At 37.7% G+C, this 26180-nt stretch overlaps 3 protein-coding genes across 5 annotated transcripts; 1 reads left to right on the plus strand and 2 right to left on the minus strand.

Annotated features, from left to right (window-relative positions):
- Positions 1 to 274: 274 nt before the first annotated feature.
- LOC145576990 (disease resistance protein RPM1-like) lies at positions 275 to 3826 on the plus strand. Its single transcript, XM_081634692.1, has 4 exons — positions 275 to 1197; positions 1594 to 2198; positions 2363 to 2961; positions 3034 to 3826. The coding sequence occupies exons 1-4, from the start codon at positions 275 to 277 to the stop codon at positions 3655 to 3657; spliced, it is 2751 nt and encodes a 916-aa protein (XP_081490818.1). The 3' UTR covers positions 3658 to 3826.
- Positions 3827 to 4285: 459 nt separating this feature from the next.
- On the minus strand, positions 4286 to 10965 carry LOC145576991 (peptidyl-prolyl cis-trans isomerase FKBP16-1, chloroplastic-like). The gene is made up of 8 exons (XM_081634693.1): positions 10531 to 10965; positions 8954 to 9133; positions 8819 to 8853; positions 7738 to 7831; positions 7381 to 7441; positions 6588 to 6633; positions 4698 to 4768; positions 4286 to 4590 (listed from the first exon to the last, which is right to left on the minus strand). The coding sequence occupies exons 1-8, from the start codon at positions 10596 to 10598 to the stop codon at positions 4513 to 4515; spliced, it is 633 nt and encodes a 210-aa protein (XP_081490819.1). The 5' UTR covers positions 10599 to 10965; the 3' UTR covers positions 4286 to 4512.
- A 587-nt stretch (positions 10966 to 11552) lies between these two features.
- On the minus strand, positions 11553 to 25302 carry LOC145575018 (oxysterol-binding protein-related protein 3C-like). 3 transcript variants are annotated; one of them, XM_081632936.1, is made up of 11 exons: positions 25049 to 25302; positions 24684 to 24777; positions 24104 to 24163; positions 23860 to 23932; positions 23655 to 23773; positions 23348 to 23469; positions 21097 to 21273; positions 20336 to 20480; positions 13785 to 13963; positions 12463 to 12710; positions 11553 to 12007 (listed from the first exon to the last, which is right to left on the minus strand). In XM_081632936.1, the coding sequence occupies exons 1-10, from the start codon at positions 25147 to 25149 to the stop codon at positions 12464 to 12466; spliced, it is 1317 nt and encodes a 438-aa protein (XP_081489062.1). In that variant the 5' UTR covers positions 25150 to 25302; the 3' UTR covers positions 11553 to 12007; position 12463. The 3 variants fall into 3 exon arrangements, with proteins under 3 accessions (XP_081489062.1, XP_081489061.1, XP_081489059.1); XM_081632935.1 differs by having other exon boundaries at positions 23691 to 23773; positions 24047 to 24163; XM_081632933.1 differs by having other exon boundaries at positions 24047 to 24163; positions 25049 to 25301.
- Positions 25303 to 26180: the final 878 nt, after the last annotated feature.

Raw genomic sequence — 26180 nt, forward strand, 5'->3', positions numbered from 1 at the left:
TCTAAGGTGCACAAGGGTGCACCTTAGACTAATTGCACAATACATCTCGTTCCCACAATTTCATTTCAAATTAAAGTTTTAAAAGAAAAAAAAAAGGGTAAAAGCTAATGAACGTCCCAAGAACGTTGGATAAGATAACTAAAAGTAAAAATATTAACTTGAAATATAATTTATTAATTACAATCCAATACCAAGAAAATTGCTAAGTATCCTATAGTATGTGTTTAAATTATATGAAAGTTTGTAAAATTTTTATATGTTTGCAGTGAAAGTTATGGCTCTAGCAATACCAATACCAGAGAAATTGCTGAGTTTTCTGTTGGAGAAGGTTGTCCCTGTACTACAGGCCGAGACACGAAAGTTTCAGAGTGTCCCGGAATTAGTAACTGACATCAAAAATGAAATGGAGATCGCTAAAGATTACTTGAAGAAAGTCGAGGTAAAGGTAGACAGAATAGAAGACAGATCAAAAGATAAGCTCAAGCAAGTGAGTAAGTTAAGGTCATTGGTGTTTAAGATTGAAGATATCATAGATGACTGCAAGCTGATTGACCAACAACAATCAGGCCACCAACGCAAAGGAGATGACAAAGGGTGCATGTCCGGAATGTGGAAATTATTAGATCAAGGTTCTAAAGATGTCGAGGGTTACAAGGACAAACGTGGGATTGCTTGCTCGATTGTAAGGATTAAAAATGCAATGGAGAAGATAAAAGGAAATGGAAAAGGTTATGAGGAAACGATTTTTGCTCTTGGTGAGGAAGATTCAGGGGAAAAGAAGCTTGACCCTGGAACTTGTCCGCTTTATAAGGATGAGGAAAATTTCGTAGGGTTTAAGGAACGTGAATTGATTGTAAAAAAGAAATTACGTTTGGAGGATGAGGAGTATGACAGTAAACAGTTTGTGTTAGCAGTTTGGGGTCAGCCGGGACTTGGGAAGACAACGCTTGTTCAAAAAGTGTACGAAAATGAAAGGAAGAACTTCTCATACTATGCTTGGATCACAGCAACCAAGCCTTACTCAAGTGTTGCTCTACTCAAGTGTTTGTTTAAACAGTTCATACATAGTTATTCTTCTGCAGACAATGTTTCTGCTGACAGTATTTCTGTAGAAGAAGTGCAGAAATTACCAGATAATGAGTCGACGATCACTGATCGTTTAAGGAGTTACCTAATGATAAACGATGCCAAAAAAGGGTAATAATTTTTGCAGACTTGATTCATAATTCTATTCATGAACATGATTGCTGATTCTTTGATATTCAGTTCTTACTCGTATTTGACAGGAATAATCCTAACTATTGTTACTCTGCTAATAAAAATGTAAGCTGTATATACCTGATATCCAAAATAATGATCCAGTGACTTGCATCAAGCAGTTCAGTAACTCATTCGAGTCACTTGTCGCATTGCAATGTGTAAAACATACTATTACAGCTTATATAAGTCAGGTTACTATGTCTGAACAATAGATAAATATGCAGCATTACTCGTTTATAGATGTACTGTGTTAACTATATACCTTCATTGATTCAAACAATAAGGTTTGGAAAAAATAGCTGAACAAGTACCGATGTTTGTTTCTGTTTACAGGTACTTGGTGGTTCTTGATGATGTCTCAGAAATGGAGGAGTTGTCTAAGATCATTCAGGCTACCCTGGTACCTAGTTACAGCAAAGGTGGTCGAATACTAATGACAATGAAAAGTGAACACATTGCAAATTATTGGAAGACTTCAAGTACTTACGGTGAAGCCTACAATCTGCAAGTTTTATCTGAAGAAGAGGCCAAGCGTCTCTTCAATAAGAAGGCATTTGGGAACGAAGGAAAGTGCCCTCGGAAGCTAACAAGTTTACGGGACAAAATTGTGAAAGAATGTGATGGTTTGCCCTTCCTGATTGAGAAAGTAGGGGCAATTTTCTCAACCACGGATAAGTGGATTGAGTTGTATCAGAATTTCCAAATCAACCCTGTATCACCGGAATGGAGCAAGGACAATCTACTCTTCAGCGGCTACCACGAGATGCCTTATCATCTTAAGCCTTGTTTCCTGTATTTATGCATGTTTCCTAAAAGTTGCAAATTCAAAAGAACGAGAGTAGTTCGTCTATGGATTGCTGAAGGTTTTGTGGAAGCCAAGGATCATAGCACTCTCGAAGAAGCTGCAGAAGAATATCTTAATGAACTTGTTGAAAGAGGTATGTTTTCGAAACAGAATATGTACTTAGGTTACATTCTTCCATATCAAATCTAAATAACTCTAGGATATAAGGCTCCATTCTATTTCACTTATGAAATTAAGTTCTAACAAAATAAGTAAAATGTTAGAACTCCTTGTGACATACAAATATGTATTTTATAGGTATGCTTCATCTCTTGAAAAGCGACGAAACAGGAAGAAACAGGACTTTAATACTTCCTTGTATGTGGCAACATGTAATGTTCCAAAAGTTGGCAGACTTGAGTTTTTGTCAAGTTTTAACGCAAAACAGGTTAAGCACAAACAATCAATGTCGAAGGCTTTCGATTCACAAGGATGCACCAAATACAGTCATTGCCTCAAGTGTCCGCTCAATCCTTTCATTTGTCCAACTTGAAAAATTTCCGATTGCATGGTCATCGCCATTCCAGGAAGCTGAATTCCGGCTAAAAGTACTTGACCTTCAAAATGCCAAGTTTGTTGATGTCCCGAGAGTGGTGGGAAAGCTGCATAACTTGCGTTATCTAAGCATGAGAAATACCAAGGTTAATAAACTGCCGGAAACTATAGGTGGACTCTGGAACCTTCAAACCTTGGATCTCAAAAACACTGATGTAAAGGAGCTACCAATAGGAATAAATCGCCTTCACAAGCTCCGACATCTTCTTGTATGCCATTATAATGAAGACGAGAAGATGGTGCCAGTAAAGATACCCGAAGGGGTATTCAGTAACTTCAAGGACCTGCAAAAGCTAGCATTTGTGGATGGAAGTCTCTATTTACCAAAGGAGGATCCTCAAAAAGAGGAATTACAAGAAGAAAATTCACAGAAGGAGGATGGCAGTTCCAAACCTATTGTTGGTTTAGTGCCTGGTTTGGACAAGCTAACACAATTGAGAAGGTTGGCAATCGTACATATGAAGAAGGAGAACATAAAAACCTTGTGTAAGGCGTTAGAAAATATGAAACAGCTCCGATCATTGAGTGTAAGAATGCTAAGTGATGAAGATGTTCTTGATTTGAGCCACATCAAATCTCCTCCTGAATTTCTAGAGCGGCTTTACTTAATAGGGCCTTTGAAGCAAAAACAATTGCCAATATGGATACATAAACTCAAGCATTTGGTTAGGTTGCTGTTGAAAAACTCAGGTTTTGAGAGCGATCCGCTCGAAAAGCTCAAGGTGATGCAAGAATTGCTAGTGCTTGAACTTGATAATGCATATGATGGTAAGGTCTTGGATTTTGGTTACAAGGGGCTGAGGAAACTACAAGTGTTACGTATCAGACGGTTAACAAATTTGAGGACAGTAAAAGCCGGAAAAAATGCTCTACTTCAGCTCCGTCTGGCAGTACATAGAGATTGCCCGACGTTGAAGGACATTTCCCTTCCATCTCAAATAAATGAAGTTATTCAAGAGTTTAAACCAAGCAAATCTCCTAAGCAAAGGGTCAATTGATTTATCTTCCAAGCTTTTTTTTTTTTTTTTTTTTATATATATACTTTGTTAAGTATATAGTGTTACAAAAGATTGAATTCTAACCTTCTAATTCACAGGACGGTATCATGATTCTTATATTTAATACTTCCTTCGCTTTTTTTTTTTTTTTTTTTTTTTTTACTTGCAACATTTCTCTAATGTACACTATTCACATACTTTACTTCAATTACACAAGAAAATGTGATATTTTGATTATATACATTTGAGTATAAATCCAACATAATTTATAATAACTTTATTTAATCATAGATTAGTAAAGTAAACAAAAAAAATTAAAAATTAGTTTATGAACAATACAAATAGTCATAAACTCAGGAAGATGCATTATCATTGACATTGATATGAGAATAGGGGGTATTTAGAACCTCAATAAAGAAAAAAGCCAACTAGGCAAGGGACATACATTATTAATTATTTACGAACACTACATAGTATTAGGGTACTCAGAAACCACACGTGACATCATCTTGAGGCTACTAGTAGATTCAACAAATTAACAGGTTATCCTCACAAGCCATCATAATTAGAATTGATTTATGTTCCTTATGTCTATCAACGGTCCATATATCATAAATCACAATAAGGCCGACAAAAACAGGGGAGACCTGTAAGATATATTCATATATACGCAAAGAGAGTACTCCGTATCATCCAGCCAGGCATAATTGTAAAGGATGTACTGATCTAGATTAAGAGCTTCGATAAATCGAAGAAATGGCTTCATATAAACTAATTTCATAATTACAGAAGATGTGATAACTTATCTGACATGCACTCCAACCAACATGTGCAAGCCGAAGCATATAAAGGGCATTACAATATTTTCAAAAGCTGCACCTCAAAGATCAAAGGCTCATTTGCATGGGACAGAAGGCTACGTCGAGGCCAAAACTGCAATAAACAACCATAATGAGTTACATGTCTAGAAACATCTTAGGCATATGGAGGAGAAAAGGAGAAATAGATAACAAGTCTACTCCATCTAAGAGAAAAATAACCTCCTCTGGGATGGGTTTCAAACTTTCATTTAAATATCCTGTTGATGGCGGAAGCAAGGCTCTTCTCTTCCCTAAAAGTATTCAATGAAGCATATACTCCAGTTAGTTGACCAAGAAAGAGAAGCCAAAAGAAAAAGAAAAAGAAAAAGGAAAAAAAAAGGAAATATAACGTGCAACAAGATCAAACCACATCAGATGCAATAAATGAAAATCAACAGGGGAAAGTCTGCAGTATTACATCAAGAAATAAAAACTAGCAGGCCCATAGATAAGGGTTACAGCTTAACAAAGAGATAGCAAACATCTACAGACTTAACAATGAATCCACGTACCAAACTATTAAAACAAATGAAATTTCACTAGCAACAGTAAAATTATGTTGCAGGGATTTTTATAGTTGCACCAAAAATCTTGGAATTTCACCTAGGACTCTTTAATTATTCCTTTTTACTAGGTTCTTTGGGGTAGAATTATTTGAAAATCTCAATCTAAAATAGAGTGCTGTATCTACACTATTTGGGTAGAATTGACATGGAAATTCAAGAATCCTCAAAAGTTCAACTAATATCATATTATTTTCTGCCACTACATAAACCATGAGCAAACATCGTAACCAGTCACTGTTACTGTATGGTAGATACTCTTATGAGACTCAATAGGATGATTCCAGTCACTGTAGAAGCATGAGAAAGGTAACTATGGTCTCTGAAGAAGCCTGTTAGGCTTTTAGGAACATGTGGCCTAGCTGCTAAACAGGCCTATGAAATTGAATTTAAGTGATGAACCTGTATTTTATTCCTTGAATTACGGTAGGCTCACACAGCTATTTCCATTTCTTGGCCAGCAGCACGAGATTAGAACTGAAGGGATGCAAAAATCTAGGAGGATGAAATAAGAAAAGAGATATGGAAAACTAGGCAACACGAAGCAGATATAATAGATTGAGTTGCAACTTTTCCCGAAGAACGACAGAGGTTTATACAGCAAACTGCAAGGAATCAATATTAGGGGAAGGGTACGTTAGTCATAACCTATTAGTAGTAGCTTGGAGAATAAGTTAGAATTTGTTATGAGAGTTTTTCTATAAATAGGCCTCATTAGGAGGAATAATCATCATATTGAATATTGTGAGGATTCTTATTGGGAGAGAGTGAGCCTCTCGAAAGCTCATGTTAGGAGAGCATCCACCTCTCGAAAGTGGAATTATCGTTCAATTAGTTGTAATTCTCATCTTAATACTATAATCAGTCTTTTTCTTCCTAATTTTCTGTCATTTATACTGCTGGAAACCATGCTAATGCCTAGCACAAACCACCTAAAGCTTAAGATTAGCCCCATACTAATCATTTGCAATTTCAAGATTCAACCTAGAATACGATGATACAAATAGATGCTTCACATATGCTCAGTAATCAACCTTTAGGAATTAGGATTTCTCTAATTATATACAGAGCATGTCAGTACCAAGATTTAGATCTAATTAAAGCAATATGTCAATCTGTCACATGGAAGTCAAAAGCAGCATTTTTCCCCTTTAGATAAGAAAGAGTGAATCGTTTTGATAAGAGAAAAGAGGAGTGAAACTGATCCAGGATCACAGACTAAACTGTGTAGTACACCTTTTGGAATATCCAGGTATTATAGTTAGTATCACCTTCAGCAATTTAAATACATGCACCAAAATAAACATCCAAGTGAATATAATCAGCTTAGGAAGGGGTCTCAAAACATTTCAATAGTTTGACACACTAATAAGTAGTACCTCATGTGGCTGTTTTGGTATTAGGTGCTCAAGGCTCAAGCAATAATACAGAAGCCTAATAGTAGACAAGTAACACATATCTTCCTTGAACAATACAGATATTCACCCAAATGCCATTCAGAATTTACCTCCAACTTTCATGCCAATTAATACATCCTTCAAGCCTTTTATGATCTGTTTACACAAAACGATATTAGTTACTTACACATCTCAAAATTATAACTATTTTCCAAAAGCAATCACAGATGCTCACGCTACCCAAGATGTATATAATACGTCCTTGAGCATCAAGAAGCACCACACTGTACCATGACCCCATATTTCTCAAGAGGCTTCTGCCTATGAAGAGGTTAAGTGGGTAGTATATATACATATCTAAGTCCCAAGAGGCACAAATTAAGAGAAAATGTTCTTAAGCAATAACCCACATTGAAATAAAGGCATTGATTGGATGTTTATTAGTTCACAAGAAAATTTAAATTAGACAGGATCCGTTCGATATCACTGTAATTTTTGTTTTTGAAAGTCATAAGATATATGCCATATAAAGAATCAATAATTAGCCAAACCTATTGAAATCATGATTATTTAGAAAATTGAGAACAGAAAAGTGAAAACCCACTTTTTCTGATTTTTCTGTATTTGTTTCATTGTTTTCAAAAAAAAAAAAAAAAATAAAAATAAAAATAAAAATAAATTAATTAATTAAAAAAAAATATTGGAAACAAAAAACAAAAATGAACAGGCCTTTAAAGAGACGATTTATTAACTTGTTACAATTTAAAGCAGAAAAACAATGCACCAACAAGCCATTGCATCAATATAAGAGTTAGGAGTACTATTAAAGGAGCAATCAGAATGAAACTATTTCCTATAATTACATCCTTACTTTTTAGAGCTCTATTTGCACGGGTTATTTACCTGTTTTTCATCCAGAGTTAGTGTAACAGGCATGGCTTCTCCAGTAAATTGATCTACTGTGCTGAATCATATGCATCAAATAGAATAAGCCTGGGAACATACAGGTGATTTGCACAAATATGGGAGAAGGGAAGTGACACAACAAAGCATAGTTTCCAGAACTTGATAAAGAATAAAATTAAAGAAAGAGATTAAAAAATTATAGTTATGGGAAATTGGGAATCAATAAGCCAAAGTTATTCCAAAAGAATAATAGGCGATGAAATCATGGCATAGCAGTATAGCACAAAGATTAGAAAAGAAGGAACATGCTGGAGGATGTGGGGGAGGATTTATGTAATTCGCAATCTCGCATACCTGTAGACAAAATACCCATTTGATCGCCGACAAACATAATTAAATGCTACAACATCACCTTCCTCGGCTGCTGGTCCCTCTCCATCAACAATATCTGAAATAGACCACAATCAACTCAGAAAATTTCTATGATTGAACCATGCACAGAGCATAGCCATTATACATGAGCGATGGCATAGATGATATCTACAAGTAATAGGTTTAAGGGCTGTATAGATTTCACTTGAGGGTCAAGGATTGATGCTAGTGTGAATCTTAATCCTACTTGAATGTTTTAAGGAGTTATTTAACTTAGTCTAGAATTTTCACCATGTTATCAGTACTTCATGCTCAAAGAAAAAGAGCTTGCAAACATAATAGGTTGGAATAGTCCATCCCCTGCCTCCATCTTCCAACTTTTGACAAAAACTAACTCTATGCTTAAAATTCTAAATAGCTATAGTGGAAGGAAAGGGGAGGGAAGGAGAGAGAAAGGAAAGGGAGGGAAGAAGTGATCTTGCTTTTTCCTTTCTTTTAACATTGAAAGGATTGGGCTTATTAGAAAGGAAAGAAAATTAATCCCTCCAATTTCCAATTCCAATCCCTTCCCTCTTCACCAATTTTATCGAAACAAGGCAGTTTCTCTTCCCTCCCCCTTCTCTTAAAATTACCCTATCCAAACACATAATAACCGATTGAGTCAAGGCAATGAACAGGTATTGTACCTCTGCTGATGGTACCAATCATCAGCAAATAATGGACTTACTTAGTGCTACACACCCTTCTTTCTCTCGCAAACTTCTATGCTGCTGTTCTCTCTTTGGAGTACACTGGATGGGCAGCACATAAATTACTCTAGACAGAAAGTATGCACATCTTGGCTGAAGGGAAAGGTAACATACAAAAAGGCAAAAAGCCAACAGACCATAAGAGTGATACTCTAGGAATATGAAAGCTACTCTTTGCAGCAGAAATTTTCAGTATAAAGACTATGAACAAGTTTAATGTTATAATACATTAATACACAGGGAAACATCACGTTCAGGACCATAATTAAACCAGCAACCTTGCAAGAGAGCATGATGTCCAATGACAAATATACCTTGAACCCTTACTCCACTGGGAAGCTTCCTGGTACTGGATACTTCAAACATCAAATGTCATTCTCACAGAAGATGACTTGAGTAGCATGCCAGTTATAGAAAAAGAGAAATGCTGGAAAAACTTGGCAATTTACCGAAGTATTTCAGGCTCCTCCATCTGAGGGATTGGTGCGCCAAGAACAAGATTTACATTATACAAGATAGGTACAGCTCCCATGGAAAGTAACATCCTCCTTGAAAGGTTTCTAGCAGTCAACGAAGCAAAATCGGAAACAGAGTAATTTGCAGTAACATTCAGTTTTCTAGCCGTACCACTGTAAAAGAAAACAGAGATTATAAGCTAGTCTGTACAAGTGTAGAATTACACAGTAATTTTCAAATTATAAAAAAACGTACTCAAATAAACTAACAAATAAAACTGTCACTGAGCTCTTCTGATTTCGGCAAAGACATAATTAGTTTAATATGTTGGGATGTTTTCACAATTTAAACGAGAGAGACAGGGTGTATAAGTATTGTAAGGAAACTGTTGCAGCAAATGAACAAGAAGTTTCTTTGCAAAAGAATGGTGCAATATTCTCAAACAAATCTCAACCTCATGTTTCATCAATTAATGCATGAATTTTGAGAGAAATTTCTCAAGGTTGTATTAGATTAAAGGAAGCTTTTTGATTTGTATATTATGTTCTATAGAACTTTAATCGGCTTTTAAACTACTTTGTATTTTATACATAGGTTCCTTGCTTTAGTGAGATGGAGAAAACTAGAGAAAGAGAGAAGAAAGTAAACACAAAATGATTAAAATGCAACATTTATTTCTAGAGTAGATACTTCTCCTGTCTCCGTATCTACAAGAGAACGAAGAAGAATAGGAAACTAACTTCTTGCGGAGAGGATATTTCCACCCCTTCTTACCCCGAAAAACAAATTATAGCATGACATTGACAATTCTTATACTAGCAAATTCCTTATAAAACAGCTTTATCCTCTAGGTGTATAACTGTATATCATATCACATTTTTCCCATTATTTAGGCCAACTAAGCAGTTACATATTATCGCCCGTTCTAACAAAGGACATGAGTTAATGTATGACAACTATATATCATCGCCAACTAACAAGGATTTTAATATTGCTAAGTGACTAGCAAGCTATTATGATTCCAAAGAATAAGTTGCATTATAGCAAAGTGTTAGCCAGCCATCAAATATTATGTCCTAATTTCTAATGTCAAGTAACTTTCTTTTCTGAGAATGACTGTATTTTCCAATCATATGCAACAATTTCTCTAACCAAATATTTAGTTTTTGATTCTAAATGTCATAAAGCAATTATCGAAACAAAAAAATCATTTCTTTTTCATGGAATCCAGAAAACCATATCAAGATTTTTATATTACCCAAGTTCAATATGGTAAACAATTCACATTCAAAGCATTACAAATTCATATATATAATCCTATCAAATTAGCCATAATCCATAAAATTCTCAAATTGCCTTCAATTTGATAAGACTTCACTCCAAATTGTAAACAATTATTTCAACTAGCAACATTCGGAAAAAAAAAATATATACTTCTTAATAAAAATAAATATAATAAAAAGAAAAAATAGATGATATTGAACACTGAAACAAGCTTAAATTTGATTGGGAATCAAGAAAAAAGAGTAACCTAAATTAAATAAATGTAGAGTTTTGAATAAAATATTACCGTGGTAGCAATGAAGGGCGAGGAATAGAAATTGAAAGTTGCGGCAAAGAGACAGGTGTGAACGCCATTGTTATGCAGGCTCAATTTTTGTTGAGCTTAAAATTTAAAAATGATGAGTTGATGAGTGTGACCAAAAGTATACGAGTAGGAAGTAAGTATAAAGGAAAATCAGAATGAAAGGAACCAAAATACTTTAATTCTCCTCGTTGTCCTTGTGGCTCTCCAAACACCGAAAAAAAAAATAAAAAATAAAAAATAAAAATAAAAAAATACAAAGATGGGTGATGAGATTGCCCCACCTTATCACAGGAATGGGGGATATGAGGAATCAAACCTCCATCACTTTGGGGGAGATGGAGAGACTAACCATTCCTTCATCTCCTCATTCCACTATTTCCCTCTTTCTTATAGTGTGTTTTATCACCATCACCCTTCGATTAGTTGTTCACCTATTTTAACTAACTTCCACCTTAATTGCTTACCCGAAAACATACCAAAAAAAAATCCAACACCACAAAGATGTTGGAGGTCGTCGTTGGAGGCTTGGAGCCACCACCTTGGTGGAAGGCTCAAACAGCGTTATAATATACTTCGTAATGTGAACTCTTGCATGACCTAAGTTTATCCTTATTTAAGTTTATTATAACATTATACCAAAAAAGGAAGCGACTCCATTGATCTCATAGATAAACGGGTAATGTTTATCTATTGGCTTTGTTTTTTTTTTCATCAACAATGTTTTTGACATGTTATACGCTAGCTGAAGAATGATGTCCATGTCCAGTCATACTAAATGTAACGTTACTATGGAGCAACGCATATAAATGGAAGGGCACCCACACCACCATTAAAGCTTCCTCATCGTCGTAGTTATTAGTAATTGCAATGGAATTGGTTTGTCAAATGAGTTCATTGAGTTGCTCAATGTTAGTTTTCATCACAACGAATGTATGAAATATAGTAAAAATAACCAAATAACAAGTATAGCATATGAAGCTAGCTATGAACAAAACCTATGACCGGGCAAAAATTAGTACATGAAGATTGACAAAACATTGAACAAGGAATTTCCTTCTAAACTCAAACAGATAAAGAGCTTAATGTCTGTCAACTACGAGTACAAAATTCAAACAAGCAATATACAATCAAAAACGATGGTAAAACATAAGCTATCTGTAGATGGACCTGGTCTTTATACATCCAACTTGAAGATATGGTAAACAGGACGACCACGCATACCGGTGAGGAAGACTTGATAGATGATAGAGGACCTCTCACCTCTGTTCATCAGTTGATTCTGTTTGAAAAAATCATCTTCATAATAATGAGTTTATACAATTTAATGCAGGATACATTTTTCTATCTACTACTGGTAAATTTAAAATGGCAGGTAGGACTGTAGGAGAGATCATATCATCCTTTGGCCAACTTCACATGCCACTCCTGTAATTGCAGTTACGATGAGGCACACAAATTTCTGCAAACAAAAAAGATCAAGTTATAATGTAGCCTAGCGTGATGAATTTCCTTTTACCCTGTTTCTGAACCTTATACCCTCTTTGTATGTTATCCTAGAGAAGGCTTTTGTCTAGCAATCCATCTTCCAATCCTCAAAAGAGGTGCACCTGTTGGAACTTATTTGGCAGATTCTAGATTTTGGATCTATAACAACCACCATGCTATCGCCAACACATCATGGTTAATGGATCAGTTTTGGTTCAGTTGATCTTGGCGCAACTAAGTTAGGCACTAACCTCAGGTATGAATGCTTTTTAGATTATAAATTACTATTGCTACCTGTGTAGTTGAAATGAGTTGGGTAAAGGCATGATTTTGGTTTAGATTCTTTTGGCGTGCGGAGGTAAAGACCAGGCTAAATTAGAATGGGACAATTATCACTAGACATTTTTATTGCAGTGGGAAAAGCTTTACCTCAAACACCAGATAAATCATTATACTGCCAAGGGTTGAACTCCTTGGTTTTCACATCTTCAAGCTCAACAATATCGGAGCTATCTATAGCTGCCCGATGCTCAGTGTATTTACCATTGTACTGGTAAATCTCCATATCACCCCAGGGGGTAGTTGCAACATCTTCGGTCAAATCAAACCATCTTGGAGTGAATTTGTCACCCTTGGTTTCTCGATTTCTCTTTTCTGCTCTCTGTCTCTCCTCCAAACTGAAATAGAATATAATCCAAAACCTCAACGTAAAAGGACATAAGCACATAGCAGCACAAAATTTATTTTACCATAGAACAGGAAGGATTTTTCTGTATTAAGGTACAAAAGCTTCTCAAACATGTTTTCTTTTCTCTTTGTATTAAGTTTGCGTTGTACAGCTTGTACACTAGAAAGCTCATGCAAAATTGACAAATCACTAATTTATGTGTGTTGTATATGTCAGGAGATGGCCATAATAAAAAGAAATCCTTGCTAACTGTTCTTCATCATCACGAATATAATAACACTGAATGAGTGTCAAAACAGGACACTAACATGAATGTTAAATAATGTAACATCATCAAGACTTGTGATACTTCTATCTTCTTGCAAGAAAAGACAGGTACAAGGGTAAGACCAAAAGCAACAGCACAGGATCAGTCTGACACCAGCCAAGATAGAAACATAGGATGGAAAATGAAGCAGACATTTATATTTTTTTACAACCTACTGAAGCATCAATATTGAGACACTCCCAAACAATCAACATTGTTTAAAATATCATAGTTACCATATAGTCAAGATTAGAGTAGAGGCTATTTCTCAAACTTACAACACAAAAAACAATGTTCTGATCTTGATTAAATGGTTCATAGCTTTAATGACACATCAGGGAAATACCTCCACATTATTGGAAAATTTCAGAATAGAGTTCAGCACAAAGATTAAGAGTAGTTATTATGAAAATGGGGGATGGAGATAGGAAAAAGAGTACGGGTAAGTGTTGTGATTCTTGTGAAAAGAAATTAATTGCAGTGGAGAGAGAATAGGCAAAGCAATTATATTTTTTACAGAGTACTGTACTTGAAAAAGGAACGGTGGAGATCATTTCTGAGCATCTAAAAATAGTACCTGCTAAATATCTTTTAATTTGGAACAGAAAAGGTAAAAAAAATCCCAAAATATGAACAGGCACTGATCATATTTGCAGCATAATGACATATCCATCAGCCAACTTTCACATTGGTCACTCATTTCATGAAGATAACAGTCCAAAAATGTAGAAACACAGCCATAAACAGAAGAGGAACCTGCTCTTTTCAGCACCAGACTTGGATAAATCGCCCATCTCAAGAGCATATCTATCAGGCCGTAAACGTGAATCTGATGCCAGTAACTTCTTGGGGGCTGTATCAAAACTGTTTATCTTGTGGGCAAAGTATGTATATTGATATTTGTCATTTTTCGGAGTATCTGCAAGATGCCAAGCCTGCAAAATGTATACATAAACAACAGTCATGATGACGGTGTGAAAACTGAAACCAAATTTAGCAGAAATTGAAGATTACATAAAGGCGCATAATCTGCTGATGAACTACTGACCTTATATTATTTCAAACCAAATAAGTTTAAATAAGTTTAATAAGTTCAGATAATTTCAGACAAGTTAAAGCAAATAAGCTCATATAAAATAATTTTAGACAAAATAAGTTCAAACAACATGAAAAGAATAGAACAAACCCTTAGTTTGCAATATACTAGCTTCTCACAGATTATGCAAAAGCAATGAAACAATAATAAAGACAGAGTTTGTTTAGAGGAAAGCTTGGAACTTGATTTTTGATTGAATAATAACGGCTACAAGGTAAGTGCTCTACTGCTACTGCTATTCTACTACTACATTACTTCTCTCAACATGCCCTCTCCATTACAAAGCTATCACTATATATACCAAGTTCCTAATCCAAGCCACCCAACCCTAGTAATTTGCTTGTCCTGTTCTGCCACAAGGGAGGCCTTCACTGCTGTCCTTTTCACCACATTCCATAGTGGAGAATTAATTCTTTTTGTCCTGTTCTGGGTTGCCTTGCTGTTGCTGCTGATCTGGTTTCTTGATTTTGTGCCTCCTCTCGTACACCCTTATGGGCTGCTGTGTGGGCTCGACCCAATCCATGACAATACTCCCCCCCGGGACATTCACCTTGTCCTCAAGGTGGAAGGAGGGAAAACGAAGGTTGATAGTGTCATAGTCTTCCCAGGTGGCCTCGAACTCAGGCAGTCCCTGCCACGCAATGAGCACCTCAGTTTTCTGATTTCCCCTCTCTCCTTTATGCCTCGCTGCTAATACCTTCCCTGGTTCGACCACCAACTCCAAATCAGTTGTGAGCTGGGCTGGAATTGTTGGATTCACTGGAGCCCCCCCCACAGCCTCCTTCAATTGAGACACGTGAAAAACTGAGTGTATCTTGCTGTTCTCAGGAAGTTTCAGTTTATAAGCAACCTTCCCCACTCGTTGTATGACCTCAAATGGCCCATAATAGCGTGCAGCAAGTTTCTCAAAGGGACGGGTTGCCAAGGATTGTTGTCTATAGGGCTGCAATTTCAAGAAGACCCAATTCCCTACCTGAAACTCCAATTCTCTTCGCTTGCTGTCAGAATGTTCCTTCATCAGCTGCTGTGCTCTGTTAAGATTCACCTTGAGCTCATCCAAAATAAAGTCTCTCTCCTTCAATCCTTCTTCCAAGCTCTTTACCATGGTAGCATCATTCTTCAACTTCCAGATTTTGGGAGGGTCACGACCATAAACCACTTTAAATGGAGTCATTTTCGTGGATATATGAGAAGTGTTGTATGAGTATTCGGCCCAAGGTAACCATTGTGCCCAATTCTTCGGTTGTTGAGCCACGAAGCAACGAAGGTAAGCCTCTAAACACTTGTTTACCACCTCCGTTTGACCATCCGATTGGGGGTGATATGCGGTGCTCCGATTGAGATGGGTGCCTTGTAGACGAAAAAGCTCTTTCCAAAATAGACTCATGAACACCTTGTCTCGATCCGAGACAATGGAAGATGGAAACCCATGTAAACGCACTATCTCTTTCACAAACACACCGGCTACTTTAAGAGCATTAAAAGGGTGCTTGAGCCCCACGAAGTGGCTGTACTTAGATAGCCTATCCACCACTACTAAGATCACATTAACCCCTTTAGAGAGCGGCAAGCCCTCAATGAAGTCCATGGAAATGTCGTCCCACACTACCTCCGGCACGGGTAGTGGCTGTAACAAACCAGCAGGAGCTTGTGGTGATGCCTTGCTTCTTTGACATACTTCACATGATCGCACATATTCCCCTACCCCCTTCCTCATATTCGGCCAAAACCAATCCGTAGCCACTCGAAGATAAGTCTTCACCTCTCCGTTGTGCCCTCCTATAGGAGAATCGTGATACTCCTTCAAAAGCCTTGAAATGAACCTCGAGTTCTTTGGTATGACCATGCGCCCCTTGTAAAGAACCCTGCTGCCACAAACAGAAAATCCCCTGCCCTCACTTGGGTTTGCTGCCAGCTTGTCCCTCAACTCCTTAAGCCACGGATCATTTGCTATCTCATCCTCCAACTCGGCCCAATCCACCCCTTGAATGGAGATTAAGGCAGCCAGCTCTCCTTGCACTCCACCCTTCCTTGATAAAGCATCGGCCACACGGTTTGAAGCCCCGGGTTTATATTGAATGTCAAAGTCCATGCCCATCAATTTCCGCATCCATCTTTGATATTCACCTCCCACCTCTCGTTGGTGAGTTAGGAACCGCAAACTTTGTTAATCGGTGCGAATAATAAACCTCCTCCCTAAGAGGTAGTGTCTCCATTTCATGACCGCCAAGCTAATAGCCATTAACTCCTTCTCATAAATAGATTTTGCTCGATTCCTCACCCCAAGCAACTTGCTAAAATAAGCTATTGGCCTCCCAAGTTGCATCATAACGGCACCCACTCCATACCCCGAAGCATCGGTCTCGATGACAAACTCAAGCTGAAAATTAGGCATAGCAAGCACGGGTGCTGTGACCATGGCAGATTTCAAGGCTGCAAACGAGTGAGAAGCTTCTTGGTTCCAACCGAAGCTATCCTTCTTGAGTTGTGTGGTTAAGGGCCCGGCAATTTGGGCATAATTAGCCACAAATTTCCGGTAGTAACCGGTGAGGCCTAGGAACCCTCTTAACTCCTTCAAATTCTTAGGCTCCTCCCACTCCACAATGGCCTTCACCTTGTCCATGTCCATTGCTACTCCCTTCTCCGAAATCACATGACCCAAATAGGCCACTTCCTTCTTCCCAAATTCACACTTCTTCAAATTAGCATACAAACTATGTTGGGACAACAACTCCAACACTAATGTCACATGCTCTCTATGCTCATCCTCCCCTCTACTATATACCAAAATGTCATCAAAAAACACAAGTACAAACTTCCTCAAAAAAGGCTTGAATACTTCATTCATTAGTGATTGGAATGTCACCGGAGCATTGGTAAGTCCGAACGGCATCACTAAAAATTCATAGTGTCCCTCATGCGTTCTAAACGCGGTTTTATGAATGTCATCCTCTCTCACTCGAATTTGATGGTATCCCGACTTTAAGTCAAGCTTTGAAAACCACTTGGCTCCATGTAACTCATCAAGTAACTCATCGATCACCGGAATTGGGAACTTATCCGGCACCGTTTCTTTGTTTAATGCTCGGTAATCAACACAAAACCTCCAAGAACCGTCCTTCTTCTTCACTAGAATTACCGGGCTCGAGAAAGGGCTTGTGGAGGGTCGTATAATGCCCGCTTGGAGCATTTCTTGAATCAATTTTTCGATCTCATCCTTTTGTATTTGAGGGTATCGATACGGTCGGACACTAACCGGGTCGCTTCCCCCTTTCAAGACAATGGCATGCTCATGATTCCGGTGAGGTGGAAGTCCACTTGGCATGTTAAAAACATGCTCAAATTGCTACAGTAACTCAGTCAGGAAGGTTGGTGGCTGTTGGGAAAACTCCCCTGTCTCCCCTTCTACACTCTCCTTCTTCTCAATCCTGCTCAATTCCACCCAAATCCCCTGTTTCTCCTTACACAATGTTTTCATCATCGCCTTCAATGAAACTCGGGTCTTCTCAAGGGTGGGGTCCCCCTTAAGCGTGATCAACTGCCCTTTTCTCCAAAATTTCATGATGTGTGTTTTCCAGTTAGTAGTGACAGAGCCTAGCTTTTCCAGCCATTGTATACCGAGAATGAGGTCGGCATTTCCCAATGCTAATGGCAGGAAGTCCTCCTCCACCACCACTTCACCATTTAATTTTACCTCCACTCCTTGACACACGCCCTGCCCCCTCACCGTTTCTCCGTTACCAAGAGTCACACAAAACACTCCTCCTTTTGTGATCGGAATTGCCGCGTCAGCCACCAACTGGAGGGATATAAAGTTATGGGTTGCCCCGGGATCCACCATCACCACCGTTTCCCTACCTCCGATACTCCCCCTCAATTTCATGGTTTTTGGATTGGAAATTCCAATCACCGAGCCCAGGGATGCTCCTAATTCCTCGACCTCCGCCGCCACTTCTGCCTCCTCTTCCACCGCCGTTTCTTCCTCCCCCGCCACCAATAGCACACTCATCTCTTTCCTCTTGCAACGATGACCCACTCCCCATTTCTCATCACACCTAAAGCACAAATTTTTAGCTCTCCTTTCTTGAATTTCCGCCTCTGTCAAGCGGCGCGTGAGACCAGTCCCTCGGCTTTGTGAATTTCCGGTCGAAGCGGCCATGTTTACAGAGCCTTGCGATTCTGGGGGTTTAACCCACGATTTTGGAGTGGAGTTTGAGTGGCTGGGCACCCCGTAGGTCTGGACCAGACCTGAAGACCCGTGTTTTGGTGGGTTAAGAGCACTAGAAGTGCTTTGGGCCGGCCCATACTTAAACCCCAAAGTTGGAGCCTTTTTAAATTGCTGAACCCGATTCTTCTCTTCGATCCGACCCGCGAGCTCCATGGCTCCTTCCAGATTAAATGGGTTCAACATACGGAGCTCCGATTTGACGTCATCCTTCAACCCATTTATAAACTGAGCCAACATAATGTTCTCAGGAATTCCCTCTAATGGTGCCGCCAACTCGATGTACCTCCTATACTCCACCACCGACCCCACTTGTTGCACCGCCAGCCACTGTTCGTACAGGGATCCGGAGTGCGACGGCCGGAACTCCCCCAACACTCGTTGTTTGAGGTCCAACCACCCTGAGATTGGCCGCCTTTTCCTCTCCCACTGGTACCACCTCAAAGCGGCGCCATCCATAGCTACTACCGCCGCTTCAAGCTTCTCTCTCTCCTGCAGTTGGTAAAACTCAAAATACATCTCCGCCCTCATCAGCCAGTTGTCGGGGTCTGTCCCTTCAAAAATCGGCATGTCGAGTCGCCGGTGTTTCCAGTTACTCCGGTGGTCTCCGCCACCATCGCCGCCACCGCCGCCCTGCCAGTGACGGAACTCAAACTGCTCTTCTTCCCCCTGGCCACCTCCTCGCCACCCTGTTCTCAACGGGGAACGCACCTCGTTCTCGCCAAGGCCGCGGTTGTCGCTTCCTCCGTCCTCCAGGTTAATGGGTTGTATCACGGGTTGTCTGATGGGTTGTGGTTGTGGGGGAGTTCGTATTCCTTGCCCTCCTGCGGCGGTCTTCTTCATCTCCTCCCGAAACTTCTGATTGTTTTCCCTCTCAATCGCCGCTAGCCTATCGTGGTCAATCCTAAAACGGTCCACCCTCTCTTTCAGTAGCGCAGTGGTACGGTTTAAAACCTCCTCAGTTCTCTTCCGTTCAGTCTCCAACACCCCCGCCACGGCTGCCTGCACCGCTCTCTCAATGGTGGCCTCTTGGTTGCTGAACTTCTCCGTAATCGTTTTAAGATGGGTCTCCTGGGAATCAAATTTCTGCTCGATTGCCTGCAACCTCGATTCTACCTCGGCAATTTTCTCATCCACCGCGTCAGCTCTCTGGGTTAGCGTCGGAGTCACCATGACCGACTGCTCTGATACCACTTGCAATATACTAGCTTCTCACAGATTATGCAAAAGCAATGAAACAATAATAAAGACAGAGTTTGTTTAGAGGAAAGCTTGGAACTTGAATTTTGATTGAATAATAACGGCTACAAGGTAAGTGCTCTACTGCTACTGCTATTCTACTACTACATTACTTCTCTCAACATGCCCTCTCCATTACAAAGCTATCACTATATATACCAAGTTCCTAATCCAAGCCACCCAACCCTAGTAATTTGCTTGTCCTGTTCTGCCACAAGGGAGGCCTTCACTGCTGTCCTTTTCACCACATTCCATAGTGGAGAATTAATTCTTTTTGTCCTGTTCTGGGTTGCCTTGCTGTTGCTGCTGATCTGGTTTCTTGATTTTGTGCCTCCTCTCGTACACCCTTATGGGTTGCTGTGTGGGCTCGACCCAATCCATGACATAGTTTTGAGACTTTAATACTTTATACTAGATATCATGCAGAATAGAAGAATCCTATCACTGATGAGAATTAAGCTTCATTTTTTATTTTTTTTAATTTCATCAGAGATTCATAGACTATTATAAATCCATTAAGTAAGATAAACTCATACATTCATAGATTTATTATAGGAAAGATAAAGAAACACCAAAACTGACACATCTAAGTTCTAACAGTCATAAGGCTTAAGAATAAGCCAGTCATCATGTTCAATTCCATCCACGTATCCACCCTTATGCTCAAAATATTTCATTGAATGGTTCTAGGAGATTAAAGCCATAAAGAGATATCAGAGAAAAACTGAAGTTTTTTTAGATATGAACCTCTTTCAGTTCTGTGCCAGGTAGAGGTTCCCCTTCCACATCACATGGTTGATAACTCATTGACTCATTCCATTTTCCGGTCATCAATATTTTAGGCTCCTCATTAGCATCATATACATAACCATCCACCTCATATCGACCAGCTCTACAAGAAAATACAACCTTAAATAAGCCAGAATAAACCTTAAAGAAAAATGAGTGCAGGGAAATAAAATAGTCTTCAAGCCTGCAGACTTGAAATAGAGTTGCCACTTGCCAATCTAATGACATATATAAACAAGCAACACTGGATAAGCCATGTCAAATACCCATCTAACTATTCTAAGCCAAAATAGGTAAGAATTATATAAAAAATAAATAATAAATAATAAAAATAAGTAATAAATTAGACTTATAGCAGAAAGCCAGAAACAGGAAGTGCACGTAACAAGTGCACTCTGCAAGGGCTTAGGGCTAACAAATGGTACTGGCAAATCAGACTTGGAGACACACATTTGACTACAGAATGCCATGGACTAAGCCAAATGTCTTACTAAACAATCCTCTACTTATTGGCTGAGAGCTAGCATGTCAATTGTCTTTCAAACATTCTAATGCGAGTCTTATTAGACACTATGATGATGGTATTGTATGTCAAAACAAAGGAATAATAAAGAAATTAAAAATAATAAAACAAGAAAATAATCAAGCAGAGAAAATACTAAGCGCATCATTGTCTGGAATACAAATTTTGTAATTAAAGAAACAAAATCACTACATACCCAAACCAACCACATGGTTGAAAATACAGCACAACTTTATCTCCAGTAGTTAAATTGGTCAGTATCATCTCGCCAGGTGAATCCACCCAAGTTCGGCCAAATATTAGGTTATGAACTTTTGTAGGAGGTGGGACCAAATCCAACACTACACCACTTCTTTTGAGAGTGACACGTGTCCTGCATTCGAGATAACCATGATTAATAACACGGCAAACTAAAACATTATGATGTAGTAAGCTTCACTGCCATATACTATCGGACTATCCATCACAGCACTAATTCACATGAAAATAAATGTGTCAAGAATTAAGATATATAGAATTATTTTTTAACATAGAGTAATAGTAATAGTGATGTCAAAGCACCCACTTTGGATAGAGATAAAACAGAAAATGAGAGTCATGGGTCTAAGTTCTGGTTGTTTTCTGGTCATGCTAGGCATGACTCCTACATGCCTAAACAAAAAGCTTCTAGATCATACCAGGGGCTGCACAGCCATCATACGAGCTCACACTACTCTGTTCATTAAAGTCCAGGAAATAAAGAGCCCCAGAATGAGGCAAGAAGCAAGCAACACCACTTCACAATCCACACTGAGCTAGCACAACCATTTCATGTCCCCCGATGCCCTTGTGCTGTAGCTTTCATCAAGCATTAGCAATAGAATTCTTTTGATTTTACTCGTTAGTGATGCAAGCATGATGCTGATAAGGGTTAACGCCAGGAAATATGTGCTTCCACATAGGGTTCAACAAAAGAGAGAGATAGAGAGAGTGAGTTCTTTAGCTTGTTAATGATATTGCCTTAGTGACTACATTTTAACTTTTGTTAGTTCATTGGAGTATTTTCACTTCCTTGTTTAACTGCTTTAGCCTTTCTTTCTCTAATGTGAGTTCATATCTCTATTTTCCCATTCAATGTCAGAACAAATAACCCTGAAAATATTTTCTTTTAAACATTAATTTTGGAAGATTTTGATTCAAATCATCAGAATTCCAAGAGGCCTGTACACATCAACTTTTGGTATGCATGTCAAGGATACATATATCATCAAAGCTGACATCTGAGCAAAAATCTTAGTGGGTTAGCAAAAGCTTGAAATTTTAAACCCCCCAATCATTTTACGTCCTCCCTTTCTTTCTCCACACCTCAACACATATTCTGAAATTATCCTTTTCTGCCTATAGTTTTTCAAAATCCTCAATTGTCAAACTCTAAATCCACATATGTAATCCCTCAGCTTCAACTGAGGAAGATAAAAAGAACTCATTTCATGATATATCTAATTCCAACTTCCAAAGGAACATGTCAATGACGCCAACGTCTTAAACAAGTCTTGGGTAAAAATTAAATTGGCAAGCTAAAGATAAAGTGTCATACCTACCCCAAAGAATAATTTGAAGATGGCAGAGCTTTTGGAGATGAAAGAAGGATTCCAATGAAGCAATAAAGGTTCAACAGAGATGATGATTAGGATATCAATCATCAAAACAGAGCTTCTATACTTGGAAGATAACTATAACCCTCTTGCATCCTTTGAATGGATTGAGGAAAATAACATCTTGACAACAAAGATTACAATGATACTAATGTAAATTGGCCATTCTCTAGTTTATGAAATACAGAAATGTGCTTAGCAGAACGAAAGGGAAACCTGTAACTTGAAAGGTGCTTGCACCAAAAACAATTCATTAAAGTAAAGGCTCAGGCTCCATGTCAATTGCACAATGCACTAAGGAACTTGAAAAACTAATGTTGATGATATTTAACTTGAATGGTATCTTTTGAGCACAAAACAATCAGGTAAATCGTTGGTTTTGACCCTAATATAAGGCAGGCGATTGCCATGAAACCACCTCACTTTTTGAGGATGTAGTACAATTGGCTATAATGTGTGAGAAACATAGCATGACTGAAGGATACTTTTTGCTCTTGTAGTTCACTAAAGCTAATTTCAAGGCCTCTAGAATGGGGTCTATCAAAGAAATTACTGACGACAGCTATGAGCAAGACTCACATACAGTTTTCATTTAAAAATGATCACCACAAGTCTAAAAGAAATTACAATTTTCCCAACCAATGTATCTTCAAGAACCTATTTTATGATCATTTTAAAATGGCATCACACCACAAAAAGGCTAGGCATACTTTGCACCGCATACATCAAGTGCAACCTTAACCACAAACACCTACTAGGAAATTAGATAGCACCATAAAAGATAAAAAAATAAAAAAATAAAAAATTACTTACCTTCCCATGGGATAAACATCAAGGGAGTTGCCTAAAAATTTAGTCTTCAGCTTTGATGTCAGATCATATGTAAAATGCTCATTCTCACAATGTCCAACACTCATAGGAGGATGATGACTCACCTAAAATATACAGAAAACGCAAATCATCAGCACTACCTAATTAAATGCAAGAATAGCAGTCATGGTAAAATTGCTAGATTAGGTAGAAAGAGAAATTACTGTCCAGATTTATTTCAAAGTCCTGGTCCAAAAGAAGCTACAGACATGTGTTGGTTAAACAGAAGTTCAAAGACAGACAGACAGACCTGCTCTGAAATAAAAGTAATCCCATTATGATTGACCATTTCATAGGTTTCACCAAGGATGGGATTAAAAGGCTTCCAGGTGCGCTGTAAAGCATAGTACACAGATATTGCCCAAGATGCTGCAACCAACACATGTATAGATTTCATATCAAATGAAACATGAATTTGCCTCAGATTCTATCAGAGAGTCTGCTCAGTTGCTCACCAGCATAAACTAATCTCAGATAAGGATCTTCACATTCATCAGCCTGATCTAACAGGTAACTGTACTCCATTATCTGTAACAACCATACACCATTTCCAAAGTTAAACCCATATCACAACATCTATATACTGGTAAGCAAAAATATCACTGCACATGCATCAATGGTAAACAAGAGACAGACACAAACCTCTGCCATTTTCTGCAGCATAGTCATAGGCTCGAAGATTATAACTGGTAGAGTTACCATTGATGTCACATCTGACCCAATGTACTTCTGCATCATTTTCCAGTAGCTATCTCTCTCCTGTAATCACAGAAATTCAACAAATGAAGTAAGCAATAGCAATTAAATATTGATTTTGAACAGTCCTGAAAGCTAGTGTATAAACTCCAAAGATCTTTGAGATCAATCACTCCAAGGTTTCTTGTGGTGAAGGTCAACGTATACCAAAAATAAGCATACTCAAAAGCCCGAGTTATCAAAGTAGCCATACATTGTTACATGAACTATACACAAAAGCTACTTAGTAACATGTATAATAGGTAAATTATACTAGAAAGATTCTAATATAAGTATGAAGTTTCTTAATTTGGAAATTAATAACAATCTGATCTTAGTACAAACATAAACATCAAACACAACTTCCATTATTCCATCCCAATAAAATATAAACAAAAATTCATACTTTAGTACACCCAAAGCTATTTTCTGTTCATGGAAGCTCTTCCATTCCGCTTAGGTACACCCGGGTGTATAATGAAAATTGTGCAACAAAAAGTCGAATTTTGATAAATTCTATCACATAAATAGCAGATATACAAACCTCTTGTTTCCACCTTCCTCTATGTGCTTCTTCTTCAGCATCATCCTTACCTCCCTCAGGATTTACGACTTCCAGATTTTCATATCCTATAAACCTAAAGATCACATAAAAATTCATAAACAATACTTAATAAAAGGAGAAAATATTCACCAAAAATCAAGCATTAAATTACATTTTAAAAAATGGTTTGATTGAAAACAATCATCAAAAAAATTGAAAATAACCAAACAAAAAAAATTATCATCAAAAACAAAAATAGTGGAGTAATTCACTAATTAACATTAAAATAATCAGCATATAGAACAACATTCAAAAGCGTAGAAATCAAAAAAATGCTTGAAAAAGCGACGAAAAAGAGGAAATACCCATTGACAGATCTATGCATGGCGTTACTGAACATGGATAAGCTGGAAGTCATAGAAGAGAAAAATCCCTTATTTTCCATATTCTTCTTGGGGCTTGGCATAATTGATTGAAAATTTGTGATCAAATTGAATGATTAAGATTCAAATCGGAAACCCTAATTTATGAAATTCGAAACAGATTAAATTATGGGATCGAAGGAGTGAGCATGACAAAGTAGACTATATGCAGGAGTCAGCCAATATTGGTCGTGTTTATTAGACTTTTCTCTTTTCTAATTTTTTTTTTTTTAACGGGTGTTTATTAGACTTTTCATCACCTAACTTCCCCATCAAATCATGTTACTCCCTCTAAATTTTATTTTTATTTTTACTCATGTGATGCACAGTTTATAAAAAATTTATTTTTATAATTTATACAAAAATTAAAGAATAAATATAAATAAGAATTATGCACTATGTATAAAAATATTTGTAATTTCAAAATTTTAGATTTTCATTAAAGTTATGATAGGATACCTGATTAACGTCGTCTAATATATATTTCAATGTAGAAGTCTATTTATTAGTGGGCTATTTACAATTATTTATTTTTGTATGATAAATTAATAGGTTGTGGAATTGTGGTTGTGGTTGTAACGTAGAAGCTTCTAATAGTAAAATTTCAAAATTGTTAAATATGGTAGCTCTACAAAAAAAAATGACATCATCCTTGCATTTATGCGATAACTTTTTTTATTATGAGAGCGATATGTGGACAGTGATAACGTCAGCAACTAGTTGTGCAAATTTGAACCCACAACCTGAAAAATTGACAGGAATAATCTCAACTTTGCCCGATTCGCTCAAAATAATCCCAACTATCGATTATTTATAAATAATCTCAACTTTATACCCCGATCTTTTTTAACGGTCCCGAGTGACTTAAAACCTGTTAAAACGGTTAAATCTTCATTTGTTGATTGTTGGACTTTAATTTCTCTCCTAATTAATGCCACATCATCTCTTTCTCCCTCCCAAGTCCCAACTACACCCTCTGAAATTACCTCACCAAAATTTCTCACGAAATGCAAAAAAAAAAAAAAAAAATAAAATAAAATTGGCAGCCATAATTTGTTTCAACCATAATTGTACT

Source organism: Chenopodium album, chromosome 13 (genome assembly GCF_948465745.1).
Source record: "Chenopodium album chromosome 13, dcCheAlbu1.1, whole genome shotgun sequence".
In the NCBI taxonomy this organism is placed as follows: Eukaryota; Viridiplantae; Streptophyta; class Magnoliopsida; order Caryophyllales; family Amaranthaceae; genus Chenopodium; species Chenopodium album.

Coding starts and splice junctions, on each gene's coding strand:
- LOC145576990 (XM_081634692.1), top strand. CDS start 275: ATGGCTCTAGCAATACCAATACCAGAGAAATTGCTGAGTTTTCTGTTG. Junction 1,198..1,593: donor ATAAACGATGCCAAAAAAGG/GTAATAATTTTT, acceptor TTCTGTTTACAG/GTACTTGGTGGTTCTTGATG. Junction 2,962..3,033: donor ACCTGCAAAAGCTAGCATTT/GTGGATGGAAGT, acceptor AATTCACAGAAG/GAGGATGGCAGTTCCAAACC.
- LOC145576991 (XM_081634693.1), bottom strand. CDS start 10,598: ATGGCGTTCACACCTGTCTCTTTGCCGCAACTTTCAATTTCTATTCCT. Junction 9,134..10,530: donor CGCCCTTCATTGCTACCACG/GTAATATTTTAT, acceptor TTTCTTTTACAG/TGGTACGGCTAGAAAACTGA. Junction 7,832..8,818: donor CAGTGGAGTAAGGGTTCAAG/GTATATTTGTCA, acceptor GGTCTATTTCAG/ATATTGTTGATGGAGAGGGA.
- LOC145575018 (XM_081632933.1), bottom strand. CDS start 25,149: ATGCCAAGCCCCAAGAAGAATATGGAAAATAAGGGATTTTTCTCTTCT. Junction 24,164..24,683: donor GAGGAAGGTGGAAACAAGAG/GTTTGTATATCT, acceptor CTGTGATTACAG/GAGAGAGATAGCTACTGGAA. Junction 12,711..13,784: donor TCTGGTGCTGAAAAGAGCAG/GTTCCTCTTCTG, acceptor ATTCTATTTCAG/TTTGGAGGAGAGACAGAGAG.